The sequence below is a fragment of the Condylura cristata genome, unplaced genomic scaffold (genome assembly GCF_000260355.1).
Source record: "Condylura cristata isolate star-nosed mole 26May11 unplaced genomic scaffold, ConCri1.0 scaffold00019, whole genome shotgun sequence".
Lineage (NCBI taxonomy): Eukaryota > Metazoa > Chordata > Mammalia > Eulipotyphla > Talpidae > Condylura > Condylura cristata.
Window position 1 is genome coordinate 20,841,213 of NW_004567120.1, and position 17,103 is coordinate 20,858,315.

Genomic DNA, 17,103 nt, shown 5'->3' on the forward strand with positions numbered 1-17,103 from the left:
GTGAAATTGCATTTTTTTTTTGCTAATATGTCACTAAATGTAATCCCCTATGATGTCTCTATAAGCAGCACTCATACTGTGGATTAACAAGGAAAAACCCCTCAGTGGAATCCAGAAAATTGACTATTAATTGAGGGTTTGAATACAGTAAAGCCTTTGTAAAGACAACAATGCATTCAGGATAAGATTTTATTCAAACTTTATCGAAAAAATCAGTTTAGTAAGCCATATCTAGTAGTTGGGCATAAGATTGAAAATTGGTGAGATATCAGAGAGTTTCTTGTTGAGAAAATACTTCCTTTTTAGTAGGAAATGCCTGAAATCAAAAAAGAGCTCTGTTATTCACAAATGGTCATTGATAACAAAAGCTATTTCAGCTAGATGCATAACTAAGAGAAATGGGCAATAAAAGTATTCAGCCAAGAAATAAGGTGATGTATGTCATACACATTTGCATTTCATTTCATCTTTAAAATATTTAGCATTAAAATATTTTCCCTTATGTCACAATTTCTCCTTAAAAACACCAAACCACAGCCATCTCTCCATCTTCTGAAATTCTATAACATTATCTGTACAATTCAAGAAGCAATCATCTAAAATGAGCTCATAGTGCAGGTCACAGTTTGTGTATGGATGCTCTCTCTCAGGAGAGCAGTGTGAGCTCCTGCAGGGTAGGCACCATGTTCCTTAATTGTTAGCTGGCCTTTGGCCAATGGCAGCTAGTAATGTCGTTTATATCCTTTTTAAGTTACTATTTCCTTCCCCCCATCCTGCTTTTCTCCTATAGCTCTTGTATTTTCTCCTAAGCTAAAGTTAAATTATTTTTATATTTTAACAAAGTATATCCAACCCAAAATGGAACATTTTACGGTTACTGTTGTAATTACCTTTCTTTCAGAAGACATCATCACAATCCATATAACATCAACTGTATACCCAGGGTGTACAGGCAAAATTATAGAATGCAGGGCCATCATTTAGATACAGAACAACTTGTTACCTACTATCTCAGACTAAACAATACAGTACTCAACTTACCATTTTCATTATGGTTTTTTGTTTGTATAAAACCAAACAAGTTATTAACAAAACAAATAATATGACAAAAGCAAATGGAATCAAAAAAAATAACATTGTCTCCTTCCATAGGTCACCTAGGGTTAAAAATCAAAAGAGAAAGAGAGAAGGGTTACATATTTACTATTTATTTTTAAAACTGAATTATTTTATAAATAACCTTGGATGTAAGTGATAACACTAAGCTATTTGGTAACTTCTACCATATTTTCCAGTACATAGATTCTACAATCATTTTTACTAAACTGTAACATCTTTTTACTTCGAAAAATAACTTAACAAAGTCCAATATTCTTATTTTTTTATATGATATGAAAATTTGATTGTGTGAGTTTATCATAACAAAATGATAAAATAGTAACAAGTGATTAGATAAACATATCTTATATAATACTTAACTCTCAAAATTCAAATATTTATAACATATAATGCTGTGATGAGCAACATCTATCTACTCTTCAATAAAATGATGAAGCTAGTCTTTAAAAACCATGGGCATGGGTGATTCGGTAGAAGGAAAAAAAGAAATAATTTTAATGGGCCATTACTTAAAAAAAATTTTAAAAGTTGTCTTGTATTTTAGAAAGTAAAGAGCTGATCCCATGGGGATTACAATTGAGATGGGGGAAAAAATGTACAAAACGATATAAAAATAAACTATTATATATTTTTTTAAAAAAAGAGCTGAGGTCTTTTATTAGGATAAAGTATTTTTTAAAAATTTATTTATTTATGCATACAGAACTGGGGTACAGGCCAGAGGTTTTGGTGGTGAGAGGATTCACCAGACAGAGTGGGGAGCAGAACAGGCAGATTGACGAAGTACACTGCTGAGGGGAGCAGCAGGCGAGACAGGAGAGGTCTGCTGCACCATGTGGGTCACCTCCCTGGCCAGGAATGGAACTTGTGCTGCAGTGGCTGCGGAGAGCTTCACAGTGCTGTGCTTTAACCCGTTGCGCCACCAGGGAGTGCTCAGCACGAAGTTTTTATGGTTCTTTTGCATAGCAGGAAATAAGCAATCAAAAAGAATTAACATTGCTAAAATGGCCATCTTTCAAAAGCAGTATACAGTAAGCAATTCCTACAAAAGTTTCTATAGTATCCTTCAAAAAAAAATAGAACAAACATTACTGATATTTATTTGGAACCACGAAACACCCAAATTAGCCAAATCATCCCTGACTAAAAAGAGGAAAAATGGAGGTATCATATTCTCAGAATTCAAAGTACAACACAATGCTATAATAATAAAACCATTATAGAACTGGAACAAATAGAATTCAGAGCCCAGGAATAAATGCACACTTATATGGACAGTTAATCTGTGACAAAGGAATTAAAAGTAAATATTGGATAAAGGAAAGCCTCTGCAACAAATAATGTTAGGAAAACTGGACACCCACATGCAAAAAAAAAAAAATGAAATAAGACAACTCTCTCACACCATACACAAAAATTAATTCTAAATGTATTAAGACTAAAATATCATTAAATCATTACATACACAGAAGAAAACATAGGCAAAACACTCCATGACATTGGTTCCACTTATGCCTTTGGGGAAGCAACTCCAAAAGCAAGGAAACAAAAGCAGAAATAAACAAATGGGACTACATCAAACTACAAGTTTTCTGCACAGTAAAAGAAGCTATCATTAAAACAAAAAGACACCCCACCATCCCAAATTAGAGAAAATATTTGCACATCATGACTCTGACACGGGGCTAAAATCTAAGACCTACAAAGAACTCATACAACTCAAGGAAAAAAATTGTCAGAAGAACTAAACAGACATTTCTCCAAAGACAAACAGATGGTCAACAGGTACATGGGGACAAAAAAAGTTCAGTGCCCTATGTATTATCAGGGCAATGCAAATCAAACACAATGAGACACCATCTCACACCGGTGAGAAAGGCCCATATCAAAAGGACCAGAAACAATTGTTAGCTAGGATATGGAGGAAAAGGTGCCTTCCTACGTTGTTGGTTGGAATGTAGACTGGTCCAGTCTCTGTGCAAAATAGTATGGAGGTTTTGGAAAATATTAATAATAGATCCACCTTATAATCCAGCAGCTCTACTACAAGATATCTACCTGGTAAATGCAAAAACACTAATTCAAAGGCATATATTCATGCTGATGTTCATTACAGCACTATTTACAATTGTCAAATTATGGAAGCAATCTAAGTGTTCAATGACAGATGAATGGATCAAGATATACAAAGAAGAAATATATACACATACACACAATGAAATACTACTGAGCTCTATATATTAAAAGAAATGAAATACTACTGAGCTCTATATATTAAAAGAAAAAAGTCTTGCCATTTGTGAAACATGTATGGAACTTTAAAGGATTATCCTAAGTGAAATGATTCAGAAGGAAAAGACAAATGCTGGGTGACTTCACTCATATGTGGAACATAAAGAAATAAGAAAGGAACAGACAGACCAAATCAAAACAAACCCTAGAAAGCTGACTATAGAACTTAGGCTACCAGAATAAGAGGGCTAGAGATGGGGAGCAAAATGTGGAGGGGTGAAGGACCATGGGTGTCTTGTTGGTGTATATGCATGGTGTGAAGAAATGGGATCCTATATTCCTGAATCATATACAGTGTTGTAAATCAATGTTACCATATCAAAATGTTTTTTTAAAATAAATAAAATTTTTGAAAAAAAGAAATTAACAAACACTAAAATATACAAAGTAGGGGAACCTTATCTTTCCAAAACTAGTATCTCCACATCTTTTGAAATATTTTAAATCTTGAATCCAAGACCCAGACCTATACTCAAACTTAATCCTAACCCACTTTTTTCTTGGCTCTACCCCTTTAGAACATTAATTTCTACTAGAAAACTACCAGCCAAATTCATATGTTCACCCCAGTTAAATTTGCAACCATACAACCCCAAAAAATAAGACTTTTTAGCATAAAAATTAACAATGGCAAAAAGATTTTTTTCTTTCATTTTCAAAAGCTCCCCTACCCTAAAGACAAATTCTGAAGAAGATATAGTCCCCCAAAATGTATTGTCTTAAAGAACTAAGACCAATGAATCACAGAAAATTCTTTGATCTTTAACTTTTATCATATCATAGTTCTAAAATAAACAAAGGATATATATTTTGAGAAAGTGACTAGAAAATGGCCTTATCCTAGCATAATTACCTAATGACAATATGTAATTTAGGACCTATGTTTCTTAACATCAGTTCCACAGTCTCCAAATTTCTTGTAATGACAAAAATGAAAAGTCTATGTAGAACCACTGAGCATCCTTTCTGATTTCATAGATCTCCTGGCTAATTGAGTTTTGTCCCAGCCTGATTTTTCTCCATATACTTCAGTTATTATATTATGTCTATTGCTTCTTGATTTACCTGTCTTTACTAAAGATGGGAATAAAATATAAATTCCATGAGGACAAAGACTTTTTTTTTTTTACTGTGGTATATCCAATGCCCAAGAAGACTATCACATAATGCTTAATAAGTATTTTCTGAGTAAAAAGGAATTATAAGGGAGAAAAATTTGCCACTCCCAAATATGTCTGATTATTTTTAAGAAACAGAGGTGCAAGGAAGTTTTTCTTTATCTCCTTCTTACCTGTTCAGAGTAATTTAGATAGGGGGCCTGTTCCAAGAGGGAGCTATCACTATACAAGCGAGACTACAGGAATATGAACTAGCTATGGTAGGCTTGGGGACTAATAATGCCTGTTTGCTCAAACTCATCTTTGTCCCTTTGTCTCTACGTGAGAAGGCAAAATTTGTTTAGCAAACATTTGTTTTTCTATCTTCCTGTAAATACTACTGTTTGACCTTCTGGGCCACTACATACTTCACTTTAGCTCAAGATGGAATATTAACCCTAATTGCCTGAATGTCCAGAGTCTCAATCTTCTGGAGTTCTCACACATACCTGGTTTATATCAGTTTAGTAATTACACCAGCCAAAATAACCTTGAAGGGTACAAGGAAAGTTTTACCGACTTGACAGAACAGTGATAGCTCTATTTTCATTAAATAGGGATTGATTCCATCATAGGAGCACGAGAGGAGATGATTGATATAAATGCTAGTCTCTGTTCCTATATCTGCATATATATTTATATACTGGAAAGAGCAATGTTGAATTAATTTCACTTAATTTTCAACAAATATTAATAAATTTTAGCTATATGACTTTAATTTTTATTATTAATTTATATATCGTTTGCTATTGTTAAAGCTAATATACTATGAAGCAAAATTATCTTGTTTCATTCCCAAGTCTTCTAACTTTATTACTATTATTGGTTTAAATCTTTTATCCTAAGTCACTTTAAATCAGCATTGGAAATGAATGGAATATGTATTTTCCTAACAGAGACATATTTATTAGAAAAAAATATTAGTTAGAGTACTAGATATTTGAAAACAAGCTTCTTGCTTTAATACATCTGTCTTCTTGATAACTGAAAGCATAAGAAAATACTGATCAAAATAGGTGCTCTCCCAGAATGAACTAGCATATTCCTTTGCTGATGATCAGAAAAGCAAGAATGTTAATTATAGGAGCATAACAATCCTTAGTTTAACTTCTTGTTAAAAGTGAATATAGATTTTTCAATAAATATATTTAAGATACTTGTTAATTTGTCTTCTTTATCGACTATATACACACACACTCTCTGATTTCCATAGTTAGAAAATATGCTGAAAATTAATTTCACTAGCAAATGCCTATAGTTATTTATTATTCGTTTATCTCATACCTTTCCAGCACTGCTCCATACTCCACTCACTCCAAATTCCATCATCTGAGCAATAAATATTCACTTTGCTTCTAACTGAAAAGCATAATTGCTGGCTTTCTTTTGATGTTCTTGTGGTACACATTTCATTCGCAACCGTGGTAGTCTAAAAGCCAAGCAAAAAAATAAAATGGCATTACTTGATCTAACTACAACTAGATTCCCATTTTATATTGTCCTTTCAAAGTGGATTTTGTTACATAAAACATACACATCAAATGATTAGAAGACATACACCAAAATCATAACAGCGACAATGTCTTTGAATATTGTTTGTGGGCTTGTATTTTTCATTTTGTGTTTCCTTTTCTTACCTACATTCTTCTATTTTCCCTAAAATGATAATGGATCAACCTATAATAAAGGGCATGTGTGATAGGGCAAAAATTCTAGTTAGCTTTAATGTCTATGATACTGTATTTGTGTTTAATTTAAATTTTCCAGATTCCATAAAGTGCAGTGTTACAATATACTGAGTTAAAATAAAAAGTTATCATGTGCATGTTGTTTCTTTGGAAACTATATAATCAGAATCATATACCTAAAGCATTTCCCCCACTCTTCTTTATTATGTTTAAAAAATTATATATCTATTTACATTAATGTTGATTTTACAACAAGGTTTATTTCCCCTCCCCCACCCATGATCACCACAGCCCCCCACCTTCCGCCCTCCTTCTGATCCCTCTTGGTCCCCCTCCTCTGTAGGATCTCTTTTTTCCCCCATTCTCAGTTTAACCACCACAAAATCTGTGCTCAGGAGTTGACATGGAACTACCCTCAGATAGGAGAACATCACGAGGCTAGATGATCACAAAGAAAAGACAAACACTAAAGCAATTATTTAAACTTTGCATGTCAAACATCTAAAGAGAGTTGTTTTGTTTTGTTTTGTTTTGTTTTTTTTGCTGCAATTCTTACTGTGAATGAGCATAATGTGTAGGTTGAAGTGGCCTGGGTGTAAGATCTGAATTTTAGTTCTAACATATAATTTGATTTTAAGTCAATTTACTTTCTTGGGACTAGTAAAATCAGGTCAGCTAGCAGTTTTCTCGTCCATATATGAAATGAATTGATTAAAAATAATGGCTCACATACTTGTCTCCACCACTCTCTAAGTTGGAAACCAATGAGTAAAATTAACTTATAACTGTGAAGCTAAAAGCATCTCCGTTGTTGCTGCCTGGGGACCAACATTAATTAGTGGTGCAACTATTAGCTACTGTCCCTTTTAGCTCCTTTTCTCTGTAACAAGTAATTCTCCTGTAGTCCTGCCAGACTTGATGGTTATTCCTCAACATGGATTTTATGTTTGTGGGGGTTTTGTTTTTGTTTTATTTGTGGCCTCTTCACAATCCATGTTATGTATTCACTTGGCAACTTTATTGACAACATAAAACTGTAAACAAATAAGTAGATTTTGTCTAAGGTCCTATGTAGCTTTAAAATTAGTATGATTATGCTTCCAAATTACAAGCATCTTTCTTATGTCTACTAGATTATTTTGTCTTTTGGAAATTAAACTAAGGTTATATAGCATGCTCTAATCTTTATGTGGATAGCAACTGATTTTGGTTATCATGTTGGCTATTTTATTTAAAAGGCTGTATTTATCGCTTTCCCTAATAAATACAATTTTCATACCACCAAGGTAGTATCATCTTCTGTGAGCTCAATTTCATAAATAAAACACTTGGCTGGAATTGGCCCTCTGGGCAAGTCCCATCTCAAGAGTATTTCCTCTGAATTCTTCACCGTTAAACTAAGATAGTCTGGTGGCAAAGGTTTAACTGAAAAGCAAAAAGAAACCATTTAAACATAGTGATTGTCGAAGTTCAGCAGTAATCCTTATGACAAGCCAGGAACATCTAATAACAGAAGACTTCAGGGATAAATAAGGTGGCTCAAGATGATTCTTTATACTGCGAGTTAAAACCAAAGTTGCAGCCCTCCCTGATGGCTCAGTGGGTTAAAGCACAGTACTAAGAAGCTAAAGCCACTTTGGCACGAGTTTGATCCCCTGCCCGGGAGGTGATCCGCATGGCGTGGCAGACCTCTTCTGACCTGCCCACTGCTCCCATCAGCAGTGTACTTTATCAATCAACTTTTTCTACTCCCCACTCTGTCTCTGGTGAATCCTCTCACTACCCCTGCACTTCTGGCTTATACCCCAGTTCTGTATGATAAATAAATAAATCTTTAAAAAAATCGAAGTTGCTTCCAGATATATAGTTTATTGAGAAAGTTATTTTGGAAACAAATTTTCTAATGTCACATATTGACAAAGGTAAGCCCAAGAGAAAAGTTCCAAGATTCAAATCATTACAGTCATTTTCCCACTTTGTAGAAATAGAAACAACTTCTTGACAATTGCTACTGCTATTTTTATTAATAGTTAATTCTTATTTAGAGCTTTTGATGTCTGGCAAGAGGCCAGGAATGTTACATAGAATTCATTCATGTTTCACAACAAGCCTAAGAGGTAGCCCTCTATACTTATTTTATTGAGTAGTAAGTAGAAACATGTTATGCAGCTTGGCCAAAGTCAGGCAGAAAGTGGTAGATTCAAGAATCTGGAATGACTGGTTTGAGGACTTGTTATTCTCATAATAGATAGAACTGCAAATCACACTTAGAAAACATCCAGTCATTTGCAGTTGAGCCTTGTGAATAAGTGATTCCAAAACTACTCCATCACTAACACTAGAAAAAAATACTATAAAGGTGACAAAGTTTCTTTGAGGCTGGCTAATTAATTTCAAGTTTAAGGTGAAAAATTACAACTTATACCTCATTTAATTCTTTAGCTTCCATATTTTATATTTAATAAGAAAATCCTCAAACTTTGGTGGCTGTCATTTTCTGACTTCCATTTCAATGACTCCTTTCCTCTGTGTGTGTGTGTGTGTGTGTGATATGTTTGTGTACATATGTATATACTTCCATGTTTTTATAAATGGCCTGAAATAGATTATTCATGGGTTATTTGCCTCACCTATATTTTGAAGCTGAAAAACAAAATAGCTGGATCTAATCGGCTTTGAATCTGATGATCCATTAACACAAATGTAGAAATCTGTATAGTCTGATGACTCCAAATAGGGAAATCTACATCCAATATTTATTTTATTATCCTTGGTATAATCAGAACACTCTAACGCATGGTTCAAGCCCTCATACCTGTTAAAAAAATATATGTGTTATTAAGAATTGTTTTACAAATACTTTCTAGTATCATGGTACTCAAATTTTCAATTCTTTAGATACCAAGTAAATTTTTAAAAAACCATTTAACAGAATGCAAGATTTACTGAGCACCTACTATGTGCCAGACACAATGATAAGTGTTAATAGTACAATAATAAGGAAAGCCAACACAGTACACGATTTGCTGGAGTTTACAATCAGGTGGGAGTCCTTACAAAATCTCAAAAATAAGGTAAGGCTTCAAAAGTAAGTCAAGGGATTTACTCAGGTACTTAGGTTGTATTGATTTTATGAATCATAGAATTTGTGAAATAAAAATTAAGATTTCTATTAAGAAAACCTGGATTTTACATAGAAAATCCTGCATGATACTGTCTTCTTGATAGTGTACTGGGCAATTTATTTTATAAGGAAGCAGATTTTAAAGCAGACTTACAAAATACTATTATGTCTTAAAAATCCTCTGAATTTACAATATACACTAACATATAAACCTCAGAAAAGTCCAAGGATCAAACAGAAAAATAAGTCATTTGGAAAGTACATATCTAATTTTCCATTCTCTTAGGCAAAAATTTGGCTATATCATTGAAAATTAATCTCTTTCCAGTAATAAAGCTAATGGGAATTAGGGGGAATTTCCCTACCAATTTCCAAAGTAACAAATGCTTGCTTTATTTTCTTAAAAGATAGTTTGCAACACAAACTATAATATTATCTGTAGAAACATTCAAAACCACTTTGAATTGAGGCCAGTTTAGCAGCTGGTAAAGTGCTGATACAATTATTCTGACCCTACTGAATTCATTTTATGCCATGCATGTAAATTAGGCAGAATTTCCAAATTTTAGTCTTTTGGTTAGTTTACCTAATTGCCTAATTGGTAGATTTGAATACTAGGCTTGTCTTTACACAGATTTACTTGTGCCAGCAGAAAGCTTCAGGCAACCTTTATTTTTCCAGTTTCTAAAATGTTAATATTTACCCCTACTACTTTATAAAGGTGAGGATGAAGTTAGGTTAAACATGAACTACAATGTGCAAAAGGGGAGGGATTCTTTTTCATATTTTTGTCCTTTTATATAGAACAGTGCCTTGTATTTAATAGATACTTAATATTTTAATTAATGAATAGTACATTAGAATTAAAAAATTGATGCACCCAATTCCAGATACAGAAACTGAGACCACAAAAGGTACGTTTCTTAGCCAAGACCACCAAGTTAAGCTATGACAGAGCAGAGATTAGAACCCAGTTCTCAATAATGGTAACAGTTTATACCTTGTCACTTTCATATTAAGATTACTAAAGGAAAATGCCATGATAATCTGGGCCTGAAACTCAGTCCCAGAAGTAACTCTTTGTCCTCTCCCCCTATTTTGTTATCTAAAAAAATGCAGAAATTTTGATACCTATCTGTAAACTCATCAATGCTGCCATCATCGAATGAATATTTACTGATAAATGTACTATGGCAAGAGAAATATACATAGCTCATATCTACCAATCTCTTAAAAATTTAAGAGAAGAGACAAAGCATATATGTATGAGAAAAATTTAAGTACTATCTAGGCAATAAGTGATTAAGAAATATAATAGTTATAGATTAGAAAACAAGTAAACAAATGATGATGTAATAAGTTGAAAGGTTAATAAAACTGAATACCAGCTGGACCTTGAAGTGTGGGTAACAGTTTGCAAAAGGGTGAGCCAGAGTGCATTTTAGGTTAACAGTGCACACAAAGCCATAAGTGATCATAACACAATGTAAAATAGATATATAAGTAGAAGAAGAACATGGGCGAGAAAAAAATATAGATGGGTCCAAACTCAGGGGACAAGCACACTGGTGACAGTATAGCTGGGCCCGGCCAGAAGTATGAGCCCTGACTGGGATGCTGCTGCACTGCATTTTGCAGGGTCGTGATGATGGGCTACCTAATGATTCATGGGATATTTCTGTTCATTCCAAGGATGCTATAACATCAGCGCCTGATGAACACCTTAGAGTCATTTTACACCATTAAGAGTTTTGTGATGGACTACCCCTGGACTTTCAGTACCCCTGGATCTGAAGATGAAGAAACTCTCCTCACTTCTGCATGTTCCCACATTCCTTTCTTTCCTATATAATCTTCCTTCACTTGCCACTTGGGAGGCAGTCTTTACCAAGTCCTGACTCTGCGCTCATCCCAACATGGTGCCACCAGCTGATAAAATGCTTCCTTTGTGCTACAATCTCAGGATTCACGGTTTGGCTTTCTGAGCGTGAGCAACATAACCCAGTTTGATCAGTAACAAGAGTAGAAGGTAATGTTGTTAAGTGAGTAATAGAGTGAGACAGAGAGTTGAATGCCAGCCTAGATTTTATGCTAGAAACAATGAGTTGGCCCAGAAGGCTCTTGAAAACAAGAGTGGCACCTGAAAACAGCAGTACGGAAGATAAATCTCGTTAGAGCGTGCAGTATAGCATGTAGAAAGACCATCATTTGGAAGATCATAATGCTTATCTAGGTGTGGAATGAAGTGAGGCTAGAGTTCTTACAGTAGAGATGGAAAGAAAAGAACAAATGTACAAACTTGTAAAGGAGTGTCAGACAGTGATCAATGTCATCCTAAAATAATTAAGGAATAAAGGAGACAGAAGATTCAAGATGATTCGAAGTTTAAAAGCTTCAGTAACAAATAACAAAGATAGGGCAGTAAGAAAAAGAATAGATCCAGTTTAATAGATACTGGATTTATTAATAGGCAAAACTATAAAGCACACCAAAACTTTTAGGTTATAACTCCATCTACTAAAGGACAGAAAACTTAATCCACTACAGAAACAATAACTGCATACATGTATCACCATAGAGCACCTTTTAGTAACTACAGCCTAAACATATTTATTCCCACTGAAAATCCAAAATGATCATAAACAATCTTCAAAATAGATGCAATTCTAAAATATGTATATTTAATTTAATTTAGTGATAATACAGTTATTCTACTGTGAATTAATTTTGACTGATATTTTCCTAATAAGTTTAATTATAAAAACACTTACCAGTAGAACAAGTTGTAATTTGTACCAAACAGAGCACCTGTGCCAGGTTTCCAAGAGCAAAATAAATATTGCCAGTTGTAATATATGCACTCCATATCCTGAATTTTAGTATCCAGGTTTCCTAAAAAATAAATGAATTGTGAATGTTGGGAAGGTATGGTGATGAATCATTTGAGAAATGATTCTTCACCATTTCATGTAGCAATCAACTTAGCCAGAAGTATTTCAAATAAAACGTTACAGGGAACCACTTTATTGCAAGTGGGGAATGCAAAATCAAAACCCCTTAAGAACATAAATACTGATACAAGTATAAACATATGCAGAAGTACGAAATTAGTAATTCTAGAAGGTTCTGAGCATTTTAACACATACTCACATACATCCTTAGTAATATGACTTCAAAACTTGGAACTACATTGATCAAATAAGATGTAGACTTTGCCAAAGGTATTTGTTGATTTAAAGAATTCAAAAAAGTCAGTTATGTATTGCTAAAAAGGATTTTATTTTATGCCACACTTCCAACTGTACATGCAATCTAAAATATAAGAGTTAAAGAACTTAAATATGAAAAAAATATTAAATATCAAATATGAAAAAGAGAACTTGTTTTAACCTTGTAGTGATGTCTCATATGTAGTTTCTGACCATGAACTTTGAACTTCTGATCCATTTGTGCACTGCCCTGGCAGGACTGTATGAATCTTTGCCTCAATGCCTTTGTTAAGATCGAAGCCATCTTTGTAATGTAGATTCTTAGTAATGATGGTCTGTTTGATTAAAAGAGAGAGAGACAAAGGCATGCTTAGAAGTGTGATGCAATGAAAGAAAACATAACTAAAGTGAAGAGAGATGCTAGTGAATGGTAGAATATATAGTCACACTATATATTTGACTAGGAACTGATATTAAAGATCTATAAAGAGCACATACAATGCAACAAAGAGAAAACAAATAACCCAATCAAACAATGGTACCAAAGAAAACAACAGTCTACATGTTCATCATCACTTATCGTTAGGGAAATGTATACTAAGACAATGATATACCATATCACAACTGTGAGAATCACCCATATTGAAAAGACCAGAAAAAATCCTTCTACACAGGTAGTAGGCATGCAGACTGGTCCTGTCCCTATCAAAAGTTGTGTGGAAATGTCACAAAAGACTAAAAATGGATCATCCTTACAACCCAGTAACTTCATTCCTAGGCATCTACTCCAAAAATAAAAAATACTAATTTGAAAGGAATCTTGCACTCCATATATATTGCAGTGCTATTTACAATAGCCAAACTATGGAAACAACTTATGTGCTCAAAAACAGATGAATGGATCAAGAAGATGAGGTATATATACACAATGGAATACTAAGTCTCAGTGATCAAAATAGATAAACTCATGCTATTTGCAAGCCACATGGATGGAGCTGGAAGGGATTGTGCTAAGTAAAGTAACTCAGAAAGAGAAAGATACCAGATGGTGTTGCTAACATGTGGACTGTAGAGAAATCAAACTAAGGGTCAGATAAAGACAAGCTTAAAGATTAACCCTTGAAAGGTGAAGATAGAACTGTAGCATCTAGAGCAGAGAGTAGGGAGGTGTAAGAACAAAGAGGAAAGGAAGCACAGTGGATTACGGTGGTAGGCTAGGGCTGGTTTGATGGTGGGTGCAATATGGTGGTGATACCTGTTGTAATCCTAATGTTACCTCAATTAATAAATAGTACATACAGAAATAAAAACAGAAGTAGTGGCGGCATCATGAACTGTATAAATAAAGCTAAGAAGTCATTAGTACCATGGAAAATTCCTAATATCTGAGAAATTCCTGATGATTATTGGATACAATGTTCCAGATATATTACTGGCAGGTCTTTTTTCTGTATATCATTCAATTTGAACATTTGAATCCTTAACATTTTATTCAAATCAATCCAAAGATCTTCTAGAAGTGAAAAACAGGCTCTATCATAGAAATAGAGCTATAACTAACTTGACATCAAAGAGGTAATTTTCATCTACTCTACGCATATTTGATGTCAAATAGCTTATTAACATTCAATTATCATACAAAATCTTCAGGAGTCATATAAGGAAAATCCTGGAGGGAACCAGAGAAAGTCTGGTAGATTGCAATTTCTGGAAGGGCAAAAATCATTTATAATTTGTCCTTTTATCCCTGATACCTAGAAAAGTACCTGGCCCAAAAAGTTGCTCAATAAATGTTTCATTTGAATTGTTTCTTGAAACTACTTTGCTGAATCAGGAAAGTAACAGAATGTCTTGTGCAACATAAATCTTTAAGTGAACATGCTTGTTGATTATGTAAGTAGCTCATAATTCAATAAATTTGCATTGAACACTTACTACAATATAGGCAAAGAACCATCCTATGGTCTGTGGGAAGAGTATATTTCTATATACTCTATATTTCTGCAGAAAGAAAGTTCACCATCCAGTCACATACATAAGATCCATGTACAAGTTTATGAATAACCATAAAATATGGCAAAATGTGTAAGCACTTGTTAAGTACTTTTCCCCTGTAATTCCTTGCTGTACTATTAACAATGGATGGGATTAACATAGATGTGGCAGGACAGCTTGTTGAGATATGAGAATTAGAGTGGACACTGGCATCAATCATAAGAAAACTAATAATCAGTCTGATACCACAAGTGCATGTTTTACCTACCTTCCAGCTTCCACTATCAATATTTCTGTATTTTAATTCATATTCTACTGTGCATTCATCAAAATCATCCAGAAACAGTGGGGGTTGCCATTGTAAGTAGAGATAACCCAAATATCCAGGATCCACTATTTCAAAATCCTGAGGAGGATTAACTGAAATAAAATCAATAAAGTATTTTAATTTTTTGTATATCTTACCAGAAAGACTAGTGAACTAGATTCTTTACATACATACACTAACTGATGAAGGGATAAACCCTAGTACATGTATACAATAGAAAATTATTTATTCATAAAAAAGACTGATGTACCAATATGCCATAATATTGAAGAACCTTGAAAGCATTATGCTATGCTATGTGAAAAAAAAAGTCACAAAAACCACATCTGCTATGAATGTATTTATATGAAATAGCAATAATAGGCAAACACCAGAGACTATCAATTCATTGTTATTTGGGGCTGGTGTGAAGGGAGAATGAGACATGACTTTGAATGGATAAGGTTTTTTTTTAAGGGGGTGATGCAAATATTCTGTAATTTTATAGTGCTGGTTATTATGCAACTTTGCGAATATGCTAAAAACCAATAACAGCACATTTTTAAAGAGTGAATTTTAGAAAAAATTGCATCTCAATAAAACTTTTTAAAACATAGTAAAATATAGCAGGTAAAATTAGATTATTGCTATAGAGTTGCCCCCACTTTTAAGAAATCGAATATGCAAAATGTGGCCTTGCCTAGCTATGCACTAAATTTTCACAACAAAAGAAATTCAACAAAGTTTAATGTCTGTCATCATATAGACCAGAAGTTGATTTAGGATGCAAACACTTGATTCTATAAATCTCCTAATAGTAAGAGCTATTAATAATAATTTATGTTTACTAAATGCATATAACATCATGGGAATCACAGAAAGGGGTAGGAAATAAAAATATGACCACTATAGCTAAATGCCTTAAGAATTTAGAGAACAGGTAGATCTGGCTGGTCCATTCTACTTAACTGACTCCTCTAGTTATAGAGTTAACCCTTCTGTAGCAAACTAGAGCCACTAGGCAAACTAGGCATTCAAGAAAACGGAGAGGTAACTGAGTGGAGTGACATAGGAAAACTGTCCTTGGGGAGGAGGAGAGGCAGTGGAAGGCAATAGTTCCTCCAGCTAGTGATTTAAATTAGTCTAATAGTCCTATAATTTCCTACTTGCAAATCCTGAAGCACTATAGGGTTGCCATCTTACTAATAATTTCCTCTCACTTCTGCCTGTTGTTCATTTTAACACTTTACTTCATAACATTTATTGAGGTGAATAATCCACAGAAAGGCTTTGTGGCACACATGATGATTTTATGTGGGGGTCCCCATGAACTTAAGGAAGGTCTCTATGAGGATGAGATACAATCCTGTTGTGACAATTTTTATAGTTAGAAATATTTCAAATGCATTGTTCGGGTGCAGTCTGTAATAAGAGTTCATTAGATATGTTCTAATAATTCTGTTATAATGTTTAAATTTACTTTAAATTTCTGCATGTACATTTTATTATCTTATTGTTTTAGACATTAAGGACAATAATTAAGGGATGTTTCCAGTTACTTAGGTACCAGGTGATGAGGTTTCAGAAAATTAACCCACTTATTAGAAAAGACAACATAAAACATAATGAAAATGCCTTAGTTTGACTTTTATCACACCAAATGCTTCTTTTTATCAGCCACCTGATACATAACAAAAACTAATAAGAATGTATCTTTTCTGAAATAGTTTCAATAACAATCCATCTGCTTGTTATATTCTTTCAAAAAAGGCTAAAAAGACAGTTATCTCTAATTTTAAAACTACTCTATTGCTGGTTTACCTTTTATTTCAGCATTTGAAGACAAAGTAGAACCATATGCTGTGCAAATGACAAGGATATATAAATATCCGGTAACCATCCGAATGAGAGCCATTTCGTGCAGACTTAATCTTTAGGAATTTCCACTCTAAAAAGAAAAAAAAAACATAACTTGTTAACCAAATGACTGAATGTCATTAAAATACAATTGTTCTGTGTCTTCTCAGCCAAGAATTGGGGAAGCCACGCCCTTTGAACCTTGGGAATAGAAAAAAAAAGTCAAGTTTGGAACCAATCTAACTAGAACGGAATGGTTTTACCTCATTCTTCCTATAAGAGTGAAAACTAAACAAAACAAACATTTGTAGCCCTCCACAATTCCCTAGCCCTCTACACAAACTTGTCTACGCAT

General features: G+C 33.7%; 1 protein-coding gene across 1 annotated transcript; it reads right to left on the reverse strand.

The window, feature by feature from the left end:
• Positions 1-239: 239 nt before the first annotated feature.
• IL13RA2 (interleukin 13 receptor, alpha 2) lies at positions 240-16,806 on the reverse strand. Its single transcript, XM_004685723.2, has 9 exons — positions 16,713-16,806; positions 14,853-15,004; positions 12,771-12,924; positions 12,152-12,272; positions 8,887-9,071; positions 7,536-7,681; positions 5,853-5,997; positions 1,042-1,157; positions 240-316 (listed from the first exon to the last, which is right to left on the reverse strand). Exons 1-9 carry the CDS (start codon positions 16,804-16,806, stop codon positions 269-271), a joined length of 1,161 nt encoding a protein of 386 aa, XP_004685780.1. The 3' UTR covers positions 240-268.
• Positions 16,807-17,103: the final 297 nt, after the last annotated feature.

Bases quoted from the DNA above. Each gene is read 5' to 3' on its own strand.
- IL13RA2 (XM_004685723.2), bottom strand. From the start codon at position 16,806: ATGGCTCTCATTCGGATGGTTACCGGATATTTATATATCCTTGTCATT. The intron at 5,998-7,535 runs GTATGAAAATTG...CTTGGCTTTTAG, and splicing joins AAGATGATACTACCTTGGTG to ACTACCACGGTTGCGAATGA. The intron at 317-1,041 runs GTAAGTTGAGTA...TTTTGATTTCAG, and splicing joins AAAAAACCATAATGAAAATG to GCATTTCCTACTAAAAAGGA.